Source organism: Mirounga angustirostris, unplaced genomic scaffold, assembly GCF_029215605.1.
Source record: "Mirounga angustirostris isolate CCGP_5_RB_7025 unplaced genomic scaffold, mMirAng1.0.hap1 SCAF_9, whole genome shotgun sequence".
Taxonomy (NCBI): Eukaryota; Metazoa; Chordata; class Mammalia; order Carnivora; family Phocidae; genus Mirounga; species Mirounga angustirostris.
The window spans coordinates 112455300-112478399 of NW_026991717.1; the positions used below are offsets into that span (position 1 = coordinate 112455300).

The 23100-nt window shown below is 51.5% G+C and overlaps 1 protein-coding gene and 1 long non-coding RNA gene across 4 annotated transcripts; one reads left to right on the forward strand and one right to left on the reverse strand.

Moving 5' to 3' along the window:
- Positions 1-748: 748 nt before the first annotated feature.
- Positions 749-10069, reverse strand: ZFP36L1 (ZFP36 ring finger protein like 1). Of its 2 annotated transcripts, none has more exons than XM_045901072.2 (3): positions 9650-10069; positions 5931-6194; positions 749-3548 (listed from the first exon to the last, which is right to left on the reverse strand). In XM_045901072.2, the coding sequence occupies exons 2-3, from the start codon at positions 5985-5987 to the stop codon at positions 2589-2591; spliced, it is 1017 nt and encodes a 338-aa protein (XP_045757028.1). In that variant the 5' UTR covers positions 5988-6194; positions 9650-10069; the 3' UTR covers positions 749-2588. The 2 variants fall into 2 exon arrangements, with proteins under 2 accessions (XP_045757028.1, XP_045757027.1); XM_045901071.3 differs by lacking the exon at positions 9650-10069 and adding an exon at positions 4873-4965 and having other exon boundaries at positions 5931-7573.
- Positions 7573-21555, forward strand: LOC123861718 (uncharacterized). 2 transcript variants are annotated; one of them, XR_010405223.1, is made up of 4 exons: positions 7573-8277; positions 8593-9344; positions 16363-16770; positions 17464-21555. It is a non-coding gene; the product is annotated as an uncharacterized LOC123861718 (long non-coding RNA). The 2 variants fall into 2 exon arrangements; XR_008508145.2 differs by lacking the exon at positions 17464-21555 and having other exon boundaries at positions 16363-17443.
- Positions 21556-23100: the final 1545 nt, after the last annotated feature.

Genomic DNA, 23100 nt, shown 5'->3' on the forward strand with positions numbered 1-23100 from the left:
ACTCAGGGTTTTCAGTAGGATCCAGCCCAGTGGTCATCTGGCCTTGGCTGCAGTGCTTCTAGCCAAGAGGACCTCACTCTCCCCAAGATGACAACCCACCTATTCTGCACGGCGTCGGGAGCGTAACAAGACTAAGGTGGTGGGAACTCCTGAGGACTTCCTGTTATGACTGACCGGTTTAACGGCCACTTCCCCCTAACAGCCCTCCAAATACAGAAGCGCATGTCAGCTCCAGGGGGAACCACCTCCATCCCCAGGGCTCTGGTTTGGGCCCCTGACCATCTTAGAGGCTCCTCTCCAAGCCACCAACGCTTCATCATGCCCACTCAAACCCGAACTGGCTGGAGTACCATGTGCTAGGCTCCCCCTCCACCATTTTGGCACTCCAATCACCACCCAAACGAATGAAGACCACAGACAGAAGACTGGAAAACCATGGGCCTCAGCTTTTCTGAAGGCCCTCCAAAGCTGCCCGGGTGCCCAAGGCTGGTCCACTGTCAAGAACCAACACACTGGGAAGATAACAGAGAAATGCGGGCTCCTTTGCAATACATTTCCATCCCATCCCCTCTCCGCTGAGACTTCCGGCATCAACAGAGGGAGCCAAAGCCATAGGTCTAGCTCGAAGGAGGAGGAAAAAAAACAACCAGTGCCCCTCCTCCTCCCCAGCACCTGCATCCTATACAAAGGACAAACCTACAGGCAAAGTAAAACCACAAACCAAGTAAAACCAGCTTCACCATCCGTGTTTCTTGAAAAAAACGGGGTTTATTGATTTTTAAACTGCAAATAGTCGTTACAAAAAGTTTTTTTTCTTTTAAATAAATTCACACAAAGAAAGAGAAATAGAAAGCGACGGTAGTGACCAGCAAGAGGAATAATAATTACATTCATCTTAATGTGTGTGCCAGTTCTGTTTGCATTAACATTGGAAAACTCCAAACCTGGAATCCAGAACCTCAAATCTGCAATCGGAATGTCTTGAGATGGGCACGTGGAAGTCAAAGGGTTTCTTTTTTTTTTTTTTTCCCTTTTAGAAGCCATACATAAAAGTTGTTTTCCTTCTGTACTGTCACAGAACTTTGACATACATTCTCAGTCCTAGCTGTGAAAAGGCCTAAAGAAGAAGAAACTCAATTTGCAGTCCAACACAAAGGGGGGAAATTTCTAAAATAAATAATCCAACAGTTTTTTGCATTTTTTTAAATTAATTTTTCATTTTTTTAAAATAAAATAACCAAAAAAAAGTGTAAAGTTACAAAAAATGTCGTTGAAGAATAATATATTAAAACTGTGGAAAAAAAAAGGAAAAAGACACGTCACAAAATTTTAAGATTAATATGAAGATCATAATTTAACATAAAAGAATATATTCTATGGATTTGTCATCCCGATAAATATGAACAAAATTAACAAAAAAAAGCATAGTTTTGGCAATAAATACGTTTTGATAAGTTAAATAAGCTTTTTTATATTGATGTGCAGTGACAAGCAAAATTTTTGCTCTCCAATTTCTGAAAGTTATATGAAGTTTAAAACCCAGGGAAAAAAGCATGGCGTGAGTGCTCTAAGGATAGACCTACGGTATTCTAGAGCAAAAACCATTAAAGCTACTTCTACAGGAAATCGTTTTACACAGATATTGTATGTGGAATGAATACCATTAACTGCTCACCCCTTACATGTTTTTTTAGCTTTTCTCTCATTTTTTTTTGTTATTTTTTTGTTTAAAGATGTCACATATGAACTGGGGAACTTTAGCACCAAAATCAAGTCTCTCATAGTCCATCTAGCTTCCCCATCCTCCCCACTTAAAAAAAAGAAAAGAAAAGAAAAAAAATTAAATCACAAAGTCCCACTTATGTCACAATCTTCATCCACTTTTTCAGTCTTCCTTCCTGTAGACCTACACGAACCCAGGCAAGATTAGTCAACAGAGGTTCAGGTCGGGAAGAAAAAGGTTTTGAATGTCAAGACAGGTTTCCCCAAAAACCCGAGTCTGGCAACAACTCTCCCAAGAGGGGTGTGGGGGTCGTGGGGAGAGGGAGGAGGAAGTGTGTGGGAGGCTGAAATAAGGGAAGGTGCAGTTGGGCCGCCAGTGGAGGGAGCTGCTGGTTTTGGGTCCCCTCCCCCTCCCCATGGGCAGAGGCTCCGGGAGGCCCACGGGTGCCCTCTGGCGCTGAAGAGGTAATGTAGTCACAGTGACAAAGTTAGATTACAAGGCACTAAATTGCTTCTGTAAACTGTTACTGCTTTTTCTTTTGTGATTTGGCACTTAAGGCTTAAGCCGGGGGGGAAAAAGGCATCTACTGACAAATATGGGACTTGTCTGTTATGCGTGGTAAGTGGGCTATAAAATCGAGGAGAGGGGGGTTTCAAGCCAGAGGAAGCTACTGACAAATTGACTTGTCCTTATGTTGGGGGGGGGCGGTTAGGAGCGGGGAGAGGGAGGGGGCATTCCAAGGTTCTGGGGGAAAGGGGTTGAGCTTAACCTTGTTAATGCAGGGGCTGTCGGGAATCAGTTGGGTAGGGAGATGAGGGTAAGGATGGGAGGGGGGAGTAGGCAGGGGGTCCCTCCCTACCCTGGTTTAGTCATCTGAGATGGAAAGTCTGCTGAAAATGGGCAGGCGTCTTGAGTTGTCCAAGGTGGGGGAATCAGAGCCACTGTGGCTACTGCTGGAGCTGCTCAGATAGCCCTCCTGGTCCGAGAGCGAATCCTGAGGGCTGGGGGGAGAGTCAAACATGTGAGGGGACTCGGACATGGGCCGGAAGAGGAAGGTGGTTGGGGAGCCACCCCCAGGCAGCCCCATGCTAGGGGCAAAGAGGCTCGCCAGCTCCTGGCTGGAGAAGGCGAAGGGGTTATTGGTGCCATCTGGCAGGGTGGGTGAGCCCAGGAGGTCATCGGCGCTCAGGATGGGGGGTGGGGTGATGGACGTGGGGCTGTCCAGCAGCCCCGTGGCAGCGGCGGTGGCGGCGGCACTGGGAAACCCCGCAAAGCTAAAGCTATGCTGGAGGCGGGGACGGTCGGCGGAGAGGTCCCGGGCCCCGGCCAGGGCGCGGCGCTCCTCGGCGTTGTGGATGAAGTGGCAGCGGGGCCCGTATGGGCAAAAGCCGATGGTGTGGAAGGTGCGGCACAGCTCCGTCTTGTACTTGGGGTGACGGGTCAGACTTCGGAGCTCGTGGATGCCATGCGCGAACTGGCACTTGTCCCCGTACTTACAGGCGCCGTTCTCCTCGAAGGGCCGGCACAGCTCCGTCTTGTAGCGGCTGGAGTTGACCTGGCCGCTCCCCGGCTGCTTCTGGGTGGGCAGCAGCCGCTCGCCCCCTTCTGAGAAAGAGCGGTCTCGGAAACGGCTGTCGCGGGAGCTCAGAGCTGGGGCCGGCTCGCCCTTGAGGCTGCTGAGGAGCTGGTTCTGGTGGAACTTGGAGCTGGGCAGGGTGACCGAGTGCCTCCGGGGGAAGCCCCCACCGGCAGGGGTGCCCACCGCCTTCCTGTCCAGCAGGCAGCCCCCTGCACTGGGAGTACTGTAGTTGAGCATCTTGTTACCCTGGAGGGAAGGGAGGGAAGAGAGAGCGTGGTTAGTGACAAAGGCCATCCACCAGGGCCAAGAAAGGGACCGCTAAGGGCAGCCCCTCCACAAGCAGAAATGCCCCTTGTGTCTCTAAGGAACCATCTCTAACTCTGTCCTGGCAAGCCCCTCCCACTCTTCCCCCTACGACCAGTCACCTAGCTTTACTTTGGCCCCCTACAGAAGAAACCACAAAACCCCCACCGGTATGAAATTGTTATACATGCACCCTACTCCCTGCACACCCCTGGACTGGGCCCCCATATCCTGTCCCCAAAAGTACCTTGTTCATCCACAAAATCTAACTTCTTTACCTCCCAAATAGATTCCTCAGCTCAAAATATCTCACACAGCTCAAGACTTCTCCAGATTCCCCTTCCGCCTAACAAAACCAGGTAAACCTCAGGAGATTATGAGTACCTCCTTTTTAATCAGTCCCTCCTTCATTAACAACACACACACACAACCTGGCCTAAGACTCTCCACTTCCTCCTTCAGAAGTGTTCCCTTCCTTTGGCAACAGGTTTCCAGACTGCCTTTGCTTTATCTTGCTGAGGGGTGGGGGAGAGGAAGGGGGCAGGAGAAATCCTAGGTCAGGGGTGGGGGTCAGGGCCAGGAGAAGGAAGGATGGGATTCCTAAAAACAAAATGCATTGCCCCATGCTTGGGGAAGGGGTGCCTTCTACAATGACCTCCCCACCACTCTCAGCCTACCCCACCCCCTCCACTGGGAAGATGCCTTTGCTGTTAGTCTTCTGGCTGCAAGGGCAGGCTTGGATAAGAGCGCCAGTGTTTAATCTTTAACGCAAAGCTGCAGGTGGGAAGGAAAAGGAAGGCACCAAATCCCCCCACCCGCCTCCTAGTCAATAGTGGATTTGTGGGGAGGGAAGCAGAGCCACCACAAACAGGTTTCTGTTCCAATGGGCCCCTGGTCACCTGCCCAATCTGTACCCAAGGTTTGGAAAGCCGGGGACCTGGGAGTTGGCTCCCAGCCCATGTGGGTGTCATTGTGCAAATTCTAAAGTTGGTCCCTTAGGATCAGCTGCAGGGGATCGGGAATCTGTAACAGCAACCACCCCACGGAGCGGATTACAGGAACCAAGTTGAGAGCCGGTTCCCAACAATAAGGTTCATTTAAAAAGTCCTGCGGGGGAGGGGGGCTGTGCAGAGGGCGAGAAAAAGAGAAATAGATCAAAGAGCGAGAAAGCCAGGGAGAGAAGGAAAAGTGCAGGAGAGCTCAGGGAGCCGCCAGGGCAACAGGAGTCTGGGAAGGCGCAAGGAGGGAAGGAAACTGAAATTCAAACTTTTTTTGATGTTGCTCTTCTGCTCCTCGGCCTCCTTGCACCCCAGCCCTGCAGCCCTGGGGCCCTGGAAGCTGGGCCAACTGGAGAAGCAAGCTGAGAAAAGAAAGCGACATGACCCGACGTGTTTAAAAGAAGGCAAAACACTTTAGCAATTAAAAGTAGCCTAGCAGCTCCCTGCTTTCAAACTGGGGAGAGGGGGCGAAAATAATTCAACATCCATTGGCTTTTGCTATGTACACCTAAACCGCACTCCTGGAACATTCGGTGTTTAAAACCTGTTTTTTTTCCACACCGGCTGGCAAGCTACACCACTTAAGGAGGCCCCATTAAATCCTTCCTCGCAGAGCCCCTTGAGCTCAGGCTGGCATTTTGTTGTCGAGTCCCCCCACCCCCTCGGAAAACAGGTAAGGGGGTCAACCCTAGTCCCATTTTCACCCCAATGTTTGCAGCACTGTAGGCTATCACAGAAGGAAGCCCCACTGCAAACCCGTTTTGCAACATCCTTTTGAATCACAACTCTTGGCCTTTTTCTCGCAGATTCCCAGCCCTTCCACATCAGAGGAGGAAATCTCCCAGCAAAGCGTCCTCCCGAGACTCAACTTCCCCAAGGGGCGCCCCTGCTGACCCCACAGGCTGGCGGTGTGGTTGGAGAGACTCGAACCCCTCCCGGCGGCGGCGAGACCCGGAGCGCGCACCGGGCAACCCTAGCAGATCAGCGAAACCGGGCTCAAGCAGCACATTAGGGACGACAGAACTACCGCAAAACTGCCCCAGTCCGCCAATGCCCCGCGTCCCCCGGGCAGCCCCGCCACTCAAACTTCGCCCCCCAAAACTCTGGTCTCCAAATTCCTATGCAGTCGCCGCGAGGACCTGTTGAAACTCAGGGTGGAGAGCGCCAAATTCCTTTAAACTGGGGGGGAAATGAGGCAGAAAAAAGACCCATATCGCCTCGCCTCCTCTCCTCCCTGCTTCCCAAGACCTGAACTTTTGGGGGTTCTTTCTTTAGGCAAAAAAGGAAAAAGGAAACTTTGAGAAGCAAACTCTCCGCCCCACTTTACCTTGCATAAAACTTCGCTCAAGTCGAAGATGGTGGCAGACACGAGGGTGGTGGTCATCCTGGGCGCTCGCACGGGGCAGGGACGGGGATCTGGTGTGTCGCGAAGGTCTCGGTGCGGGGAAGGCGCAGCCTCCGGCTCTCCGGTCTGGAGTCCCACACGCCTGCTCCCGGCGCCCCTCGCCTTTCTGACTCTCCTCGGCCGCAGCGCGCGAAGCCCAATTTATAAAGTTCAGATTTGGTGGGCCGGGGGAGGAGGAGCTTTAAACTTATTTAAATGAGGAAGAGGAGGGAAAAAAAGTTGATTGACACTGAAGTTGAATCAGCCATGCGGTCAAACTCGGAGGAAAAAAAAAGAAACTTTCAAAAGGAAGAAGGGGGAGGGGAAACGAGGAAAGAAGCCGAAGAAGAAGAAAAAAAACCAACTGGGAGCAGCGCACAACTTTTTTTTCTTAAAGAGGAAAAGTTTCGAGTCCGCGCGCTCGGCTACCCGGCGCTTGGGGCGCCTCTCTCTGGGGCCGAGCGGCGCGAGGGGGAGGGGCGCGCCCCCCCTTTGTCAGGCTGCGAGCGCGGCTCTGTGACATCATTCATTCCACCCTCTTCGGGGTTCTTGTTGTTGTGTTGTTGTTTTTTTGTCGGGCAGGAAGGCGGGCTCGACTTTCTCTTTTTGCAAGCGGGAGCAGAAGCCCGTCCTTAGCGCCCGGGCTGCGGTTTCCATCTTGAGCAGATCTCCCCTGAAACTTCTCCAAGTGCCCCCCACAACTTAACTCTTTTCCCGAGTTCTCGTCCTCGTTCGGCTGCCTTCCGCAACCGGGCAGGGCCAAGAGATCGGGAATTTGGGACGCACAAAGCATTCAGGTCTAGGGGTTTCGGGTTTTTGTTTTGTTTTTTTTTTTTTTTCAGCAGGACGTGGCGGACGTAGAGTGGTGGGGAAACTCCAGCGAGACTTTTTCTCCGGGGAGGACCCGGCCCGGCGGGGCGAGCGCAGCACGATTTCGCGCGCCGCACGCGCCTACACTCTCCTGCGCTTTGCAGCCGGACGGCTGGGGGGGCGCGAAAAAGACCACCGCCCGGGCCGATTGCTTGTTCGTTTAACAGGCCTGGGAGTGGGATTTATTTCACGCGTCCCACCTTAAAGTTTTTCATAAAGAAAACCCGAACCCTCATGAATGCCCTTTCCAGTCCGCCCCCCCACCAATTAAAAAAAAAATCATTAACGCACAACTTTCCACGCGCGCTCTGAACTAGGGGGCACACACACATACACACACACACACACCCCTAGACGCTTGAACAATGAAAAAAAAGTTACTTTGGCAAGAATGAAGGTAAAGAAATGGGGGAGGCGACACTTTTAACTTATTGTTGCTTCTCCCCCGCCCCCACGGGAACGGAACATATGGCTTGTCACGCTGCGCTGTTTGGGCGGGATGGGGGAGAAGGGTACGGGACCCTCGAAACCGAAAGCACCCCCCAACAGATTACTTCTTTTAAGAGTGTTATATATTTACTGTTAGGTTCGGATGCCTCGCCATCCACCCAAATAAAAAGTTGTTAACGTGTCGCCCACGGCCCCCCGGGTGCTGGAGCGAAGACCCAGGCGGAAATCGCGGGGCTGTTTCTTTCCTATTTCCCCGCGTGCCTGGCCGCCTCCTCGGCCCTCGCACGTTTCTTCCCAGCACTCGAGGCCGCCGGGTCTGTTATGAAACCCCGAGCGCTGAGTGGCTAAGAGCGGGTTCCATTGCGATGTAATTAGGTCACCCCATTATGAGCACGTTTCTTTGGAAAGGACAGGGCGGGCGGAGCAGAGCGCTCCAGTCGCGCTCTCACCACCACCACCCACCCACCCACACACACACGCATTTTTATTACATTTCTGATGTATTCGTCAACCTCCGAGCAGACCCAGGGAAAACTTCCAAATCACAACGAAAGGAACCGGTTGTTTTTCATCTTTGCGAAACACACAACTTTTGCTGCAGCCACGAATCTACGTGATCTCAGCCTGGTCTGCTTTTATTTGGCCCCTCAGACTTAAAATGATGGCCCCCGTTTTTAACCCGGCGGCTGCCCCTTGCCTTTCCTTCTGCTGCCGTCCAGCCTCCTGTTGCTTCCCTCCCCCCTGCTCCCATTTTTCAGCTTTTCTTGAAATCTGGCAAGCGCCAGAAAGGGAAATAACTTCCATCCACCTTAATTTAAATCATACAAGTGTAGGTTTCTTTCTTAAAGGGGTGTCTGCTCGCTCCTTTCCCCAGCTCCAAGAGGGGGGGGGGGGCTCGTGCAGTTTCTTGGTGATGAGGTAATGAGTTCCAGATTTCAGGACAGAGCAGGCTGCGCGTTAAAACCACAAGGTTAGTCTGCGTCCTGATGTGAAGCTATTTCTTTTTCTCTCCCTCCCCCTCCACCACCAAAAAAGGCCCATTGGTCTTTAACTCTGGAGGGTTCGCGAAGCTCTGCTGGGGAGACGGAGGTGGGGTGGAGAAGCGAGGGAGAAGGGGCCCCCGAGCGGGTGGGGCCGCCTTCTCGGCCCCAGGCCCGGCCCGCACCCGCTGTCCCCCCGCGGCTGCAGGACCGGCCAGAAGTACCGTCACGCGGCCCCGGCGCCGCAGGCTAGCTAAAAAGGTTTTTTTTCTTTTTTTCTTTTTCTTCCCCCCCCCCCCCCAAAGAGAATGCCGATTCCTCGAATTTCCTCCGCTTTTCCAACTCCCGGCCGCCGCTCCCCTCCCCCGCTCCCGGGGCGCGGGCTCCGCGGGGCGGCGGCCTGGCCCGCTCGCTCCGGAGTTGTTTACCGGCCCCGCCGACCCACCGAGTTTGTTCCAGCTCTGAGAGCCTGTCTCTATAATTAAACTCTTTTTTAATTGTCGGGTTGAAACGTCATTTCAGGGACTTTCCAAGGGTGAGGGAGCCGGGCGGAGGGAGCGAGCCTCCTTAACCCTTCGCTGACCCGGCGGGCCGGGGAGCCGCGTCCAGCCGGGCCGAGGAGGGCTGGGAGTCCGGGGGCCCGAGCCGGCGCGCCTCGGCCGGACGTCTCTGCAGGTGCCCGAAGGCGGCGGGGATGGCCTCGAGCCCCGACCGCGGCAGGAAGCCGGGCAAGAGCCGTGCGCCGCCCTCCCCGCCTCCTTCGCCAAGCGGTCGGCGCTCGGGTTCCTAACTCGCGCCGGGTCGGGAGAAGCCGCCCCTTCACCTGCGCTGCCGCTTCCGACCGGGCGGCGATCGGCCGGGTCCCCCGTCCAAGGCCCGACTTCGGCCCTCGCTGCTCCCTTGGAGCCGAAACCCTCTCGAGGAGGGGCTAACCAGGTATTTTTGGCTTGGGGGTGTTAGGTTTTGTTCAAGGAGGAAAGTGAAAGTCCTCGGAATTAAGGAAGCGCGACGGACATATTCATGAGCCAATCTGGACCGTGGGCGCACCTCGCAGCAGGTGAGAGAGTGGGGCGCCGGGCCCCTAGTCGGCGCGGCCTTGATCACCGTCACCAGCACCCTCCAAGGCACCCCTCCCTGGGATCCCCTCCTGGCCCTGGTTGCAACACAGGACCCGCCATCCCAGAGCCCTTTGGCTTCAGGTCATTTGCATAAACCCCCAAATTCTTCGGATTGGGTCTCGCCCTGCCCCCCACCCCCCAAATTCTTCTACCTGAGACCCTGGACAGCTGCAAGGTGTCTGGATTAGAGAGAGAGGGAGGTAGGGCCAAGTGCGGTCTGAGAGTTACCTGGCTTAGAGTTTACCTGCAGTGCCCGTGGAATGCATATTCCTCTGCTTGGACCCGGGCCCAGTGAATCAGATGCTTTGAGGTGGGGTCAGGAATCTGCATTTTTAGTAATTTCCTGCTAGTGACTCAGATGTGAGGGGTTTGGGAATCAGTGGTCCAAGACTTTGAAGTTGGGCCATCTGGATCCAAATCTTGGCTCTGCCATTTTCAAGACCCTGACCAAAGCCTCTGTTTTCTCATCTCTAGAATATGGATAATAATACTGCCTAAAACTGGCGGATAAAGTGCTTAGTTTCAAGCCCAGCAGAAACCTTTTATCTGCCTAGCCATTGTATGTAAACTAAACCATTCTTGGGGGCCTTATTACACCACAAAGCACCTTTGGGGGAGTATTCACTTTGCAAAAGGATTCTTCGGTATAAACATCCATGAAATGGTCAGCTGACCACTGCTTCACCTCCTCCTTTCTTGCCTGGGCCTGCCTAGGGACACAAGAAAGCTGATGAGTTTTGAGCCACCTAAACTTTGATGGGAAGCCCAATTCTGCGAGTCACCAGTTGCACAACCTCGAGCAGGTCCCTTAGCCTCTGGGATGGTGGGGAAGGTTAAACTCTTCCAGCCAGTGCTTAGCTCAGACAGCCCCTTGCCCTGCAGTCACTCCAAACTGCTCGGAGTTGCTGGTGGTTGCTGCACACCCCTCCCTGGGGCTTTGCTCAAGAGGTTCCTCTGCTGGGATTTCAGGCAGCTCCCTGAGCAGGCAAACCGCCTCTCTCCCCGCCCTGCCACTGCGGCCTACAGCGCTCCAGCCTTCGGCTGCATTTTCTGGGGATTATCTGTTTATTCCCACTGGACTAGAAACTCCTTGAGGATGAGGGCAGCTCTATTACCTGGGCCTCAGGAGTAGGTCCTGAGTAGGTACACGATACATGATACATTTTTTCAGTCACTACTGACCCTTGCCATTGAAACCACTCGGACATGTTGGTTACCCTACATTTGGCATTGGGAGTAGAAGGATCACAGAGGTTCCAGCAGTGGCAGAAAGGGAGGGCTTGGGCTCTGCCACGAGGGGAGATGGCAGTCTTAGCCCTGGGAGGCTCAGAAGGCCAGAGCTGGTCATTCAGGGAGGCTGGGCCTCCGCAGCTTGCCCAGGGCATGTTCTGTGCAGCTGTTAAGGGGTGACAGAGTCTAATGGAATGAGCACTGGTCTAGGAGTCAGGACTCTGGATTCTAGAGCTCCTTTGCTTCTAGTGCAGTAGGTCATTCTCTACTCTGGGCTTCCCTGTTCTGCATTGTAGATGGAGAGCGTTGGGCTGGACAGGTGGTGCTCTACCATCACCCTGAGCAGAATTATCTGGGGAGCTTTTAAAACTGTACAGATGCCCTGTCCCACCCCATCCCACCCCACCTCCAAAAATTCCACTTCAGTTGGTCTGGGGTGAGGCCCAGCATCTGTATCTTCAAAGGTCCCCAGATGATTCTATTATGAAGCCAGAAACACCGGATTTGTTTATTTTAGAGCAGTAGTTCTCAACCAGGCATGATTTCACCCCCCAGTAAACATTTGGCAGTGTCTAGATACACTTTTGGTTGTCACTGTTGGGGGAAGGAAGGTCAATGCTATTGGCATCTAGAAAGTAGAGTTCAGATAGCCTGCTAAACAACCACACAGCAGCCCCCACAACAAAATGTATCTGGCCCAAAATGTGAATAGTACCCAAACTGGGAAACCCAGTTGTAGAGGTTCTTTCCAACTCCAAGATTCCTGTGTACTTACTTAGGCTCTATCCCCACTCTCCCTCAAACCCCTCTCCTTAGGGCAGCCCAGTGATCTTTTTCAAAACCTAGATCTGATCTATTGTTACACTTGCCTAAAACCCTTGGCTGCCCATCCTTTTAGAATAAAACCATAGCCTCAGTCCAGCAGAATCTGACTCTCTTACTGTTCCAGCCCGGGCTTTCATACCCCTCCCACCCCATCACCACCTCTCCCACCCCCCAGGGCATTCCCTGTGCTCTAGTCAGTTTCAGATGAAAATGAACAATACTTCCTTCTGCCCCAGGGCCTTGGCACTTGCTATTTCTTCTATCTGAATTGACCTTCCTTTGGCCCAAGTAAGTTGTAAATCATTCTTTAGAATCCAGCTCCAGCATCACTTCCTCAACCATTCTTGGAGTCCCCCTCCCCTCAACAAGGCAAGGTATCTATTTTCTCTCTTATGTCCTCATGGCATGTTCATTTCCTTCAGAGTAGTTGTTTCAGTTTATGAGTATATATTCGTTCCTGTAACCTTTTTTTTACTTTTTAATTTAATACAGAAAAATTGAGGTGTACAGACTTTTAACATCAATAGATTGATGTAACCACCACCATGATCAGGAAACCGAACAGCTCATTACTCCCAAAATATCTCTCATGCTACCCCCTTGTAGTCATGCCCTTCCCCATCCTTTAGTCTGCTACCACTGATCTGTTCTCTATACTGTCATTTCCTCTTTCCCAGAATGCCATATAAGTAGAATCGCATAGTATGTATGATTTCACACAACATAATGCCTTCCAGATTTATCCGTGTTGCCCCATGTATCAGTAGTTCATTCCATTTCATTGAAGACTACTGTTTCACTATATGGGTACACCATTGTTTATCCATTCATCTGTTGAAGGACATTGGATTATTTTCAGTTTGGGGCCATTATGAATAGAGCTGCAGTAAACATTTGTGTACAGATTTTTGTGTGAACACCGTGCCTGTTTCTCTAGGGTAAGTAAGTAGGAGTGGGACTGCTGGGCCAAATGGTAAGTGTATGTGGAAGTTTATAAGCAATTGCCAAACTGTTTCCCAGAGTGCATCCCACATCATGCATCTCCAACAGCAATATGTGAGAGTTTCTGATTGCTCTACATCACTTAACCTCACCAACACTTAAAATTGTCAGTATTTTTTATTTTAGTCATTCCAATAGGTTGCATAGTGGTATTAATTTGCCTTTCATTCATGACTAATGATGTTAAACATCTTTCATGTGCTTATTTGCCATCCGTATGTCCTCTTTGGTAAAGTATCTGTTCAAGTCTTTTGCCCGTTTTTTAACTGGGTCATTTGTTTTCTTACTGTTGAGTTTTGAGAGTTCTTTATATAATCTGGCTCCAGTTGCTTTGTGGGATATGTAATTTGCAAATATTTTCTTCAGTCTGCACCTTATCTTTTCATTCTCTGAAAGAAAATATCTTTCAGAGAGCAGAAGTTTTTCATTTTGATGTTTAGTTTTTCAGTTTTATCTTTTGTGGATGATGCTTTTAGTGGCCCATCCAAGACTCTTTGCCTGACCCTATGTCATTAAGATTCCATCTTCTTCTAAAGTTCAATAGTTTTATGTTTTACACTTAGATCTATGATCTATTTGGAGTTAGTTTTTATATACGATGGGAAATTTAGATTGAGGTTTGCTTTTTTGCCTATGTGTGTCCAATCCCAGCACTGTTTATTAAAAGACTATCATTTCTCCATTGAATTGTTCGTGCCTGTCCAAAAATCAGTTTGCCATAGTTATATGGGTCTCTTGATTCTGTTCCTTTGATCTGTGTGTTCACTCCTTTGCCAATGTTACACTGTCTTGATTATTGTAGCTTTATGTTAAGTCCTAAAATCAGGTGGTGTAATTCCTCCAACTTTATTCTTATTTTTCAAAACTTTTACCTATTCTAGTTACTTTGCCTTTTCATATAAATTTCAGAATCAGGGGCACCTGGGTGGCTCAGTCGGTTAAGTGTCTGCCTTCAGCTCAGGTCATGATCCCAGGATTCCAGGATCGAGCCCCGCATCGGGCTCCTCACTCAGCAGGGAGTCTGCTTCTCTCTCTCCCTCTGCCTGCCACTCTGCCTACTTGTGTTCTCTCTCTCTCTGTCAAATAAATAAATAAAATCTTTTAAAAAAAATCAGAATCAGCTTGTATCTACAAAAAAATATCATACTGGGAATTTTATTAGAATTGCATTACATCTACAGATCAATTCAGGAAAAATGACATCTTTGCTGTATAGAGTCTTCTAATCCACATAGATGGTATGTCTATTTATTGAGGTCTTTGATTCCTTTAATTGGTGTTCTGTAGTTTTTAGCATATAAATCCTATACATGTTTTGTTAGATTTATACTTACTATTTCCCCATTTGGAGGAACTATTATAATATTTCTCTTAATTTCAGTTTCTAATTTTTCATTACTAGCTTATAGGAATACAGTTTTGTGTGTACTGGCCTTGTATCCTTTGATCTTACAAAAGTCACTTCAGTTGTAAGCTTTTTTTTTTTTTAATATTTTTATTTATTTATTTGAGAGAGAGAATGAGAGAGAGAGAGAGAGCATGAGAGGGGGGAGGGTCAGAGGGAGAAGCAGACTCCCTGCCGAGCAGGGAGCCGGATGTGGGACTCGATCCCAGGACTCCAGGATCATGACCTGAGCCGAAGGCAGTTGCTTAACCAACTGAGCCACCCAGGCGTCCCCAGTTGTAAGCTTTTTTTTGTAGATTCCTTCGGTTTTGTTTTTTGTGTGTGTGTTTTTGTTGTTGGTTTGGGTTTTTTGTGTTTTTTTTTTGAGAGACAAAGAGACCAAGAGCATGCACGTGAGCAGGGGCTGGGGCAGAGGGGAGGGAGAGAGAGCATCTCAAGCAGGCTCCACACCCAGCACAGAGCTCGATCTCATGATTGATCGGAAATCAAGAGTCGGACACCCAACCGACTGAGTCACCCAGGCACCCCTGTGTGTTTGTTTGTTTATAACATAGACAATTATGTTATCCACAAAAGGGAACAGCTTAATTTCTTCCTTTCCAATCTCACGCATTCCATTTCTTCTTCTTGCCGTATTGTCCCGTCTAGGACTTACGGTATACAATATTGGATAGGCATAGTGAGAGTGGACACCCTCACCTGATCCCAATCTTAGGGGAAAGCATTCAGTCTTTTCCTATTAAGGACAACATTAGTAGCAAGGGTTTTTTTTATAGTCATTTACCTTTTTGACATCCTCCTTCCCACGAGGACGTATGCTCTGTCTGTTCTCAACTCAACCCGCGGTGCCTGGAACAGAACCTAGCACACAGTAGGCTCTCAGTCAGTGGTTCTCTCCGTTAGTGACTTAGCCAGCCGTAACCGCTGCCCTCATGACGGACAGCGGAGGGGCCTGCCTGAACATTCAGACACTGTGAAGAATAATCTTACAATAAATACCCGAGTGGATCCAACGAGGCATTAGCCCCATCGCGTTGACTACTTGAAGCTGGAGCCCATCTGCAGATCAGCTTTCTAGCAAGCCATGCTGTGTGGAAGGCGTAGTCGTCAATGAGGAGTAGGTGACTGCAGGACCATGATTATCTCAGATTGAGAGCATTCCATTCCCAAAGAGAATTTAAACAAAAAGCTCTCGGTTCTGAGAAACAGGGGCTTTCAGGGGAAAGAGTCACACTGCTCTGAAATCTTAGGCCCTCAGACGGGTGGGGTTGTTTCGCTAAATTTATTTCAGCCGCTTATAGAAACACAAGGAGGGGGAGGAGGTGGCTGCTTGCACACCAGCCCTGGCTCTGGAGTATTAATATCTGCCGGGTCAGGCTTTTATTTGGGTTTTGTTTCACCTTTGGAGGGCGGGGAAGCAGGCAGGCCGGCAGCAAGCAGGAATATCTCGCAGCTGCCCAGCTTCCTCCCTGTGCCTTCCCCAGCAGGCCAAACCCAGCCCCCTCCCACCGCACCTTAGGGGGGCTCTCTACCCATGGAACACCAAGCTGTCTCATCCAGGCACCTGTGACCTCTGCTCTTCTCCCATTCCCAGAAGGGGTCTGAGCCCTCCAAGAGAGTGAGAGATTGAACCTGGTTGTTTGCTTTCTGGCACGAAGTGTGGGTACCTTTGTCCCTGGCCCCATCAGCACACCCTGCCCAATCCCACACACCCCACACCATCCTCAGTGGCTCTACTGTTTGAATTTGCAGAGTTCTTGGATATGAAACCCAGGCCTTTTTAATCCTGTCTTCCTTCTCCTCAGCCTCCCCCAAACACCGAACACACATTTTCCTCTGCCTGATACCTGAACGGTCTCTCGTGTCACACACACACCCCATACGTAGAAAAGGGGGTTAAATGAAACCACTATGTTGCTTCCTAAAAGCCTGTTCTTGTGCTGAATTTGGAATGCTTTATGGAACACAGGTTAATCACCTCCCACAGATGTGGGAGAAACTGAGGCACAGGAAGGGGAGGTGAGCTCTGTGTCCACCGACTGGCTCTCAGAGGTACCCACTGAACCCGAAAGGACCAGAGAAAGATGGGGCCCTGGGTCGCGGAACTTGCTGTTACGCAGCTCACTCTCTGAGGACAGAAAGAGGAGACACACACAAGGAAGCTAAAAAATCTGCTGGGTTTATGACTCAAATAATTACATGAGAATATGGAGAAGTACCGCACACAGTCTCGTTCCTTGGCAAACTCCTGCTTCCCGGGTCACCAGGGAGGATGTGGAAAGGAGCATGGTCCTCTCCACTCCCCAGCCCCCAGGTAGAAGGACTGAACGGGGACTGGTGGGAGGGAGAGTGGCCTGGGGCAGGAGGCCCGGAGAGGCCTGACATGAAGATTCTCCAGGGGATTCTTGCTCCTAACTGGGGTGGTTGCTTCAGAGAGAATAAAGGCCGCAGACATACTGTGCTCACAAGTAAACTAAGTTTCTCTTTTGTCCTAGCCCCAGCCAGTTTGCTTTGGAATTATCCTCCAGCCCTCTCCCCCAGTGCCCAGCCCAGAAAGGGACCAACCCCACCCTGGGGAGCTGTTCCTTTGAGAAGCAGGACCCACCTCCCCAGCCAGAGGCGGCATCAGACAACTCTTGGAGGCTCATCACATAGGCAGCCAGAGAGAGGATGGATTTCTGCCACAGCCCTGTGACTTCTTCCGAGCTGAATTTCTCCCGCCTACTGCACCCTCCGCCCTGCGGGGGCTACGGGCCCCCCAAACCAGGGCCTGCCCTCGTCTGACCAAAGGCAACCAGATCTGCTGCAGCTGTTCAGGGAGAGAACAAGCTCTCCCAGAGACCGTGGAAGTGGCTAGAGAAAGATTCCTGCCAGCCTGGGGGTGTAAATATTTATACAACGTGGTATGTGGGAAGAGGGAAGGCGGAGGGAGGTGGCAGGAACGAGGTGCACTGAGGCCGCAGGGTGTAAGAAGCCTGCTGTTCGGGCTCAGGTGGGAAGGGTGAGAGGCCGCTAGGATCCTACCGCCCCCCCCCAGATTCCTACATCAAAGAGGCCTGTCTTGGGCGCCTGGGTGGCTCAGTTGGTTAAGCTACTGCCTTCGGCTCAGGTCATGATCCTGGAGTCCCAGGATCGAGTCCCGCATCGGGCTCCCTGCTCGGCAGGGAGTCTGCTTCTCCCTCTGACCCTCCCCCCTCTCATGTGCTCTCTCTCATTCTCTCTCTCTCAAATAAATAAATAAAATCTTTAAAAAAAAAAGAGGCCTGTCTTTGCCCCCAGCCTTCCTGCCAGAGTTGAGAGGAGAACTTAGAAGAAAGTTCACCATCGTTCCTCTAAGTCCCCTAAATGTTCCTCTGGACTAGGATAGGCCTCTCTGCAGGGAAGGAGGCTCTGCCTTCAACCAGAGACATGGCAGGTCCTCAGGGCCCACGAGTGAGGACTTTTGGACTCCTGGGGCTTCTGGTTCTAGAGTCTGAAAGGATGCTGGACCCCAAGAGTTAGACTCTAGGGCTGAAGGCTTAGAAAACAGAAGCAAAATATAAAATGAGCAAAGATCTTTCTCCAGCTTCTATATAATCAACGCTATTTTTCTAAAGTAGCAGGAACGTTGGACATTGATGAAGATGATGAGGAACGGAGGGGACCTGGCAGGTGAGCAAGGCGTGGCGAAGGCGAGGGAGCCCTTGGTGGCACTTGCAGGGCAGCACGCAGCCACCATCACCACGGGGCCCAGGAGAAGACCGAGCGGCCTGATGGACACCCAGCTGGTGCTCTTGGGCCCCGGCAGCCCGGGATGCAGCGCAGCCCCGGGTGCGCATCGACCCAGCTGCTCCTCATCTAGGCCCACCCAGAGCTCAGCCAGGCCCCAGTGGCACCGACGTCCCAGGGTGGGAGGCAGGCATGGGTCGGGGGGTGGGGAGGGTGGGGGACGGCCAGATGGACTCCAGTCGATCTGCCTCAGACAGCTGGGGAGCAGAGCCAGGACGCGCCTCTCCCCCCGCCCCCGTCACTTCACACAGGAGGGGCACGGCTGCGACTTCTAGGGTTTCTCTGCCACTGCACCCTTCAAGAAGTGCCACCTGCTTCTATCAGTATGGGGCTGACCCTCAGGGCCTCCCACAGGTGGGCTCTGTGTTGCTCCTCTCCTCAGTGGCCAGCCGCCTTTAAGACACCTTGAAATGATCAGCCCCCACTTGCATTCTCTTTGTGCCCTAAAAACACCCGCTGGCTGGGCTGGGGGTGTTGGGAGGGAAGGGCCTTCTGCCGGGAAACCGCCTTGGGTCTTCAGCCAGAGAGCGACTCTCAGAGGACACCCAGACTCCCCCAGGAGGCAGCCCCCTAGGCTGCAAGTCGTCCCACCCACAGCACAGAGCTTTGCGAGGAATACATTCCCAGGGCATGCACCTCCCCTGAGCGCCAGCCTTTAGGGTGGAAGCCGGTGAATCCCCCACCTGTCCACTCAGAGAGGGACGGATTCCACCGCCTCGCTGAGCAGTGGGGCCCAGGCCCACACACCGTGGAGGAAACACCATCTGCCCCGGCCCTCAGCCCCAGCCTGGCAGCCGATGTGAACCCTTGAGGTGGGGGGAGAGGAGCCCTCTGGAAGAGGAGCCCTCCCAGCTCCCCTCCCCAAGGAGAGGGCTCCTCTTCCAGAGACACCACTGCGGGAGAATCTTCAGATGCTCAGGTCCTCTTCTGCCACCGTGGCTCTGCCTGCCGGCTGTGGCCTCCTTCTTGCCAGCTCTGCTGAAACAGATGAGCAAGACTAAAAGCCTGTGTGGCCCAAGGAAAGCTTGAGGGGAGGGAACTGACGCTGAAGGAAAAGGAGAGGAAGAACTACAAGAAACAGGAGAGGAGGGGAATTCAGGAAACGGACAAAATAAACCATCCGGGAATCCAGATGTAAAACAAGGAAGGCCAAAAGAAAAGAAAAATTATGCTAAGAAGGCAGAGTCGGGTGGGGAAGGGAATTGAGAATCAAAAAGAAGAGAAGGGCAGTTATAAATATTCTGGAAAGAAGAATGTGAACGCAAACAATACCAGAAAAAAAAAGAGAGAGAGAGACCCAGGAGGGAAAGAGAAGCAGCAATGAGTTTAAAACTGCTTTGACCCTCAACCAACCACATTCAGTAATGTTCTGAGTCTTAGGGCATTTTGTGGATTTCAGACTCTTCTAAAGCTGAGCAGAGGACAGTCCTAGAAAAACAAGCTTTCCTGCATGCCCTTGTTTTTCCTACAGTTCCCCAGCTCAGCACCACCGTTGGTCTTTTTCAGAGGGAGAGCTCATCTTGCCCGGGGCAAGGCCAAAAACCATTCCAGTTCGCCCCAGAGTCTGGTGGCTTCCATCATGGTGCCCTCTGGAGGGCCCACTGGGAGATTTGAGCAGGAGCAGCTCTGTGACGGAGAAGCATTGCGGAGCGATGCAGCTGTACCATCCACTTTTCATCTTCTAGGGTGGGCTTTTCCCAGCCACCTTGCTGGGGACCAGGGCTAACCCAGCCCTCGGACACAGCAGGGGTGCCTGGAAGACGGCATACCCAACTCTGTGCGGAGCCAGAGGGGTCCCAGCAAATGCAACTTTTGGAAACAACTTAGATGATTTAAATTTGTTTCCAGGCATTCCCAACTGGGACCTAAAGATAGCTACAGTTTTCTCATTGCTAGGTGGCAAACAGCTTAGTTTCTTGAAGTTCACCTTCAAATGCCTCCTATCCATAAACCCCATGAACACTTGCAGAAGACCCTGGTTCCTCTCCCTTTGTCAGCTGGGCCTTTCAGCCTTCTGTTGCCCCTCTTTTCCTCTGTGAATCAGCCAGTGTCTCTTGTCTGTGTCTGCCCAGGTCGTTCATTTCCCTTACTTAATCACACCCACTTCTGCCCACTGGTCCGTTTCTCTAGGGCAGCAGCTGAACCAGACCAAGGCAAAATCAAGAAGCAAAGGAAGTAAAAATGTGAGTTTGGTTTAGCGCCCCGCATTGGCACGTCCAGGCTGTCTGCAGCGGGTGAGGAGGCCTGCTGGTGCACAGGGGTCTGAGCCTCCCCAGGCCACCTAAAACTGCTCCCCCAAAGTTCAGCCAAGGGGAAGCCACACAAGCCGGGCTCTGATCGACTGGGACAAAGGAAACAGTGCACACACCGGCCCTTGTCCCCAAGAATTCTTAAGTACTTGACCCCGGTTCTCTACGTTCCAAAAGTCACATTTTTCTTCTATCAAAAACGGAGAGATGTGGCCAAATGTACAGCAGGGATCACGTCTAGGTTGTAGCCTTGGATACTCAACCCGGTTTCTTCTCCTCCCTCCTCACCTTCCAACCTGCCACAGTCGTATAATCTATGACTCAAACTATTATTTAACCGTGAAAAAAGACAAACCAGGAAATTAGAGGCTGAATGACCTAAAATTTATTCCATTCAACTGAGCTAATCTCCTAATAAGGGTGTGTATAATAATAAGTCATGCTATAACTGTTCTGGAAGATGTGAACATCACAGGGAAAAGTGCACGGTGATTGAAGATCCCAACCTGTTGAGATTTGTCCTCAAAAGCCTAAGTGCCTGGTCCCGGGCCACGCTGCCAAGCAGTTTGCCAAACGAGTCTTAACATTTGGGAACCAATGGAGAGTAGCCCATGTTCAAGGCTGACCGCAGTCAAATCCCGGCACTGGCACTGCCTAGGCAAGCAGGGGACTTACCTGCCTCCTCTAGTCTCCGCTCTGAAATGGCCGTGACGGCAACCCCCATCTCCTGGGGCTGTGGCCGCAAGGACAGTGAGCAAGGCGCTTGGCACATGTGAGCAGCCCTCCCTCCCTAAAAGCACCCCCAGTCAACTGTTGCTGTGTGTTCAGCAGCGAATTGGCAAGACCAAGAGGGAAGCTGGAGGCCCCACAAAGTGGGGTTCCACGGAGTCACTGGAACACAGTCAAGTATCCCGAGCAAGAGAGAGGAGAGGGTCCCAGAGGAGGCCCAGGCAGCTGGCGGGTGGAGCACTGCGCGGAGAGCCAAGGACAGCCACTCACAGCGTGGGTGGGAGGACGCAGGGGGCTGCGCTCCAGTCCTCCCGCATTAGCTCAACTCGGCTGCATCCCCACCCTTGCATGTGTTCATCCTTCCGTGAACCCCAGCACGTAGTTACCTAGCACCCCCCATGTGCCCAGCACAGGCCAGGCCAAGGGCGGTGGGGGGAGCAAGCTTACGCAGGGATCACGAGCCTCAGAGACTTTAATAACCGGGCATTTCTGTCCAAATTCAGAGATCTGTCCTTTTAGGAGCTAGACTGTAAGGATATGACCAAATGCTGAGAAATTCTTATTTCAGGGCCAATTTTCCTTCTTAAAGTAGAAAGGCAAAGAGTTCAAAAATGTTCTGGAAATGTGAACACTCACAGAATCTCGTTAACATTTAAGGGGTATTGTTAGTTTTTAGGTGACATAAAGACCGTGTGGCTAAGTTTTTTTTAGAGATACATACGGAAATACTGGCAGATGAAATGTTATGCCCTGATATATAGGATTTACTTCAGTATTATATGGGAGGTGGGGAGGTGTCAGGGGACAAGCTTGGCCAGGAGTTGGTGATATTGGTGATGGGTACATGGCGATTCATCACACGCCTCTGTCTCCTCCTGTATATGTTTGAAATTTTCCACAATAAAAGGTCTTAAGTTCATAAAAAATGAAACGTTTTTAACTCAGGGATTCTTGTCTTATTGGTTCTTGCAACATGATATTTACTTCCTGAGGACATGTGCTCTTGGACAGGAGAGGAGGCTGTGGGACACCTGCCAGGAGTGGGGAGGGCTGGAGAAGAGTCAGGAAGACCACCACCCAGGGGGTAGGAAAGTGCCCCAAGCCCTCCTCCCCCCACACACATGAGAACCAAGAGTGCTGGCCCGTCCCTCAGGGTCTCCCAGCCTGGGAAGAAGCCGTCAAAGAGACTGGTGTTCATTTGGTACTGCTTTTAAACTCAGTGAAAATTATCCTTTGGTTGGTGTCAATGTATTTTAAAGCACGATGAATTATTTTTTCCAGCATAGAGCGATTATAGCAGATTGGGCAACCTCTCTAACCTCAAATGGAAAATGGGGAGAACCATACGTGCCCCATTTCCTAGGGTGTGAGGTTAAACGAGATTAATGTACATGAAGCGTCTTAGCACTAGTCAGCGCTGATAAAGGATGGGTCTGAGTTGAGGGGTTGTTGGCAAATGTCAGCCTTTAGCTTCTCGGGACCATACTGGAGGCACCCCCATCTTAGGTGTTCTGTTTGAACGGCCGTGGCCTCACTTAAACATCGCAATTAGATCAAAGTCAAGATACACATAGTCTGAGACCTCTTTGGGCTGGGAATCCTACTGGGTGTCACAGAAGCCACTGCTGTCCTCTCCCTCTCAAGAAGGGTCACCCTGCTCTGGGAAGAACGGACCACTTGGGTTGGAGCCCCCCACTTTCTCTCTAGTTGAAGAATGAGTTGAAAAATGAGGAATAGGGCACTCTCCCCTCGGGGCCGTGGCTTTGAATGGCAAACTGCATCGTAAGAAGGAAGACGATCAGCAGATCATCTCATTCCCAAAGACAGGGGCAAGGAGTTCAGGGTACACAGATGGACAGCAGGCCCTGTGCTCAGCAGCGCACCCCTACAGGGAGCTTCTCCAGCCTACCCGGGCTGTTACAGGCAGGCGGTCATGAAGGCCTCCAGACCCCAGGGGGCAGCAGAACACACCCTCCCAGGTCAGAGGGATGAGGTGCCAAATGGCTGGGCAAGGTGAGTGGACCACCACCAACCCTTCCAAGAACAAATCTAAGCAGCCATGGCGTCCAGAGGCCAGGATCCCAGGAGAGGCAGGTACCCACAGGGCCAGTTCATGAGTCTTTGCCACTTGTCCCCAGGCAACTGGTAAGTGGCTTCTAGAGACAAGCGCCAGCCAGGAGAAGGCGTTCGTGACTTTAGGTGAGGGCTACAGGACCAGAAGGGACAAGGGGACAGAGCAGAAGGTAGTCCTGTGGCTCAGGAAGCAGCCACCCCAAGTCTTTAGATTCTTGCTCTATGGCCTCTTGCCAAGTGATGAAAGTGTTTGTCCCATCCCAACCTGCTCCACGCCCTAGCCTCTCTCCTTCAGACCACTGTCCACCCCGCCGGCTGCATGTCCTTTGCACTTCTTCCCTAGGAAGAAACAGAATGGAGGGAGGCCTCCCTACACAAAATTTGAACCCTCTCGAAAGGTCCCTGGGCTTTGGG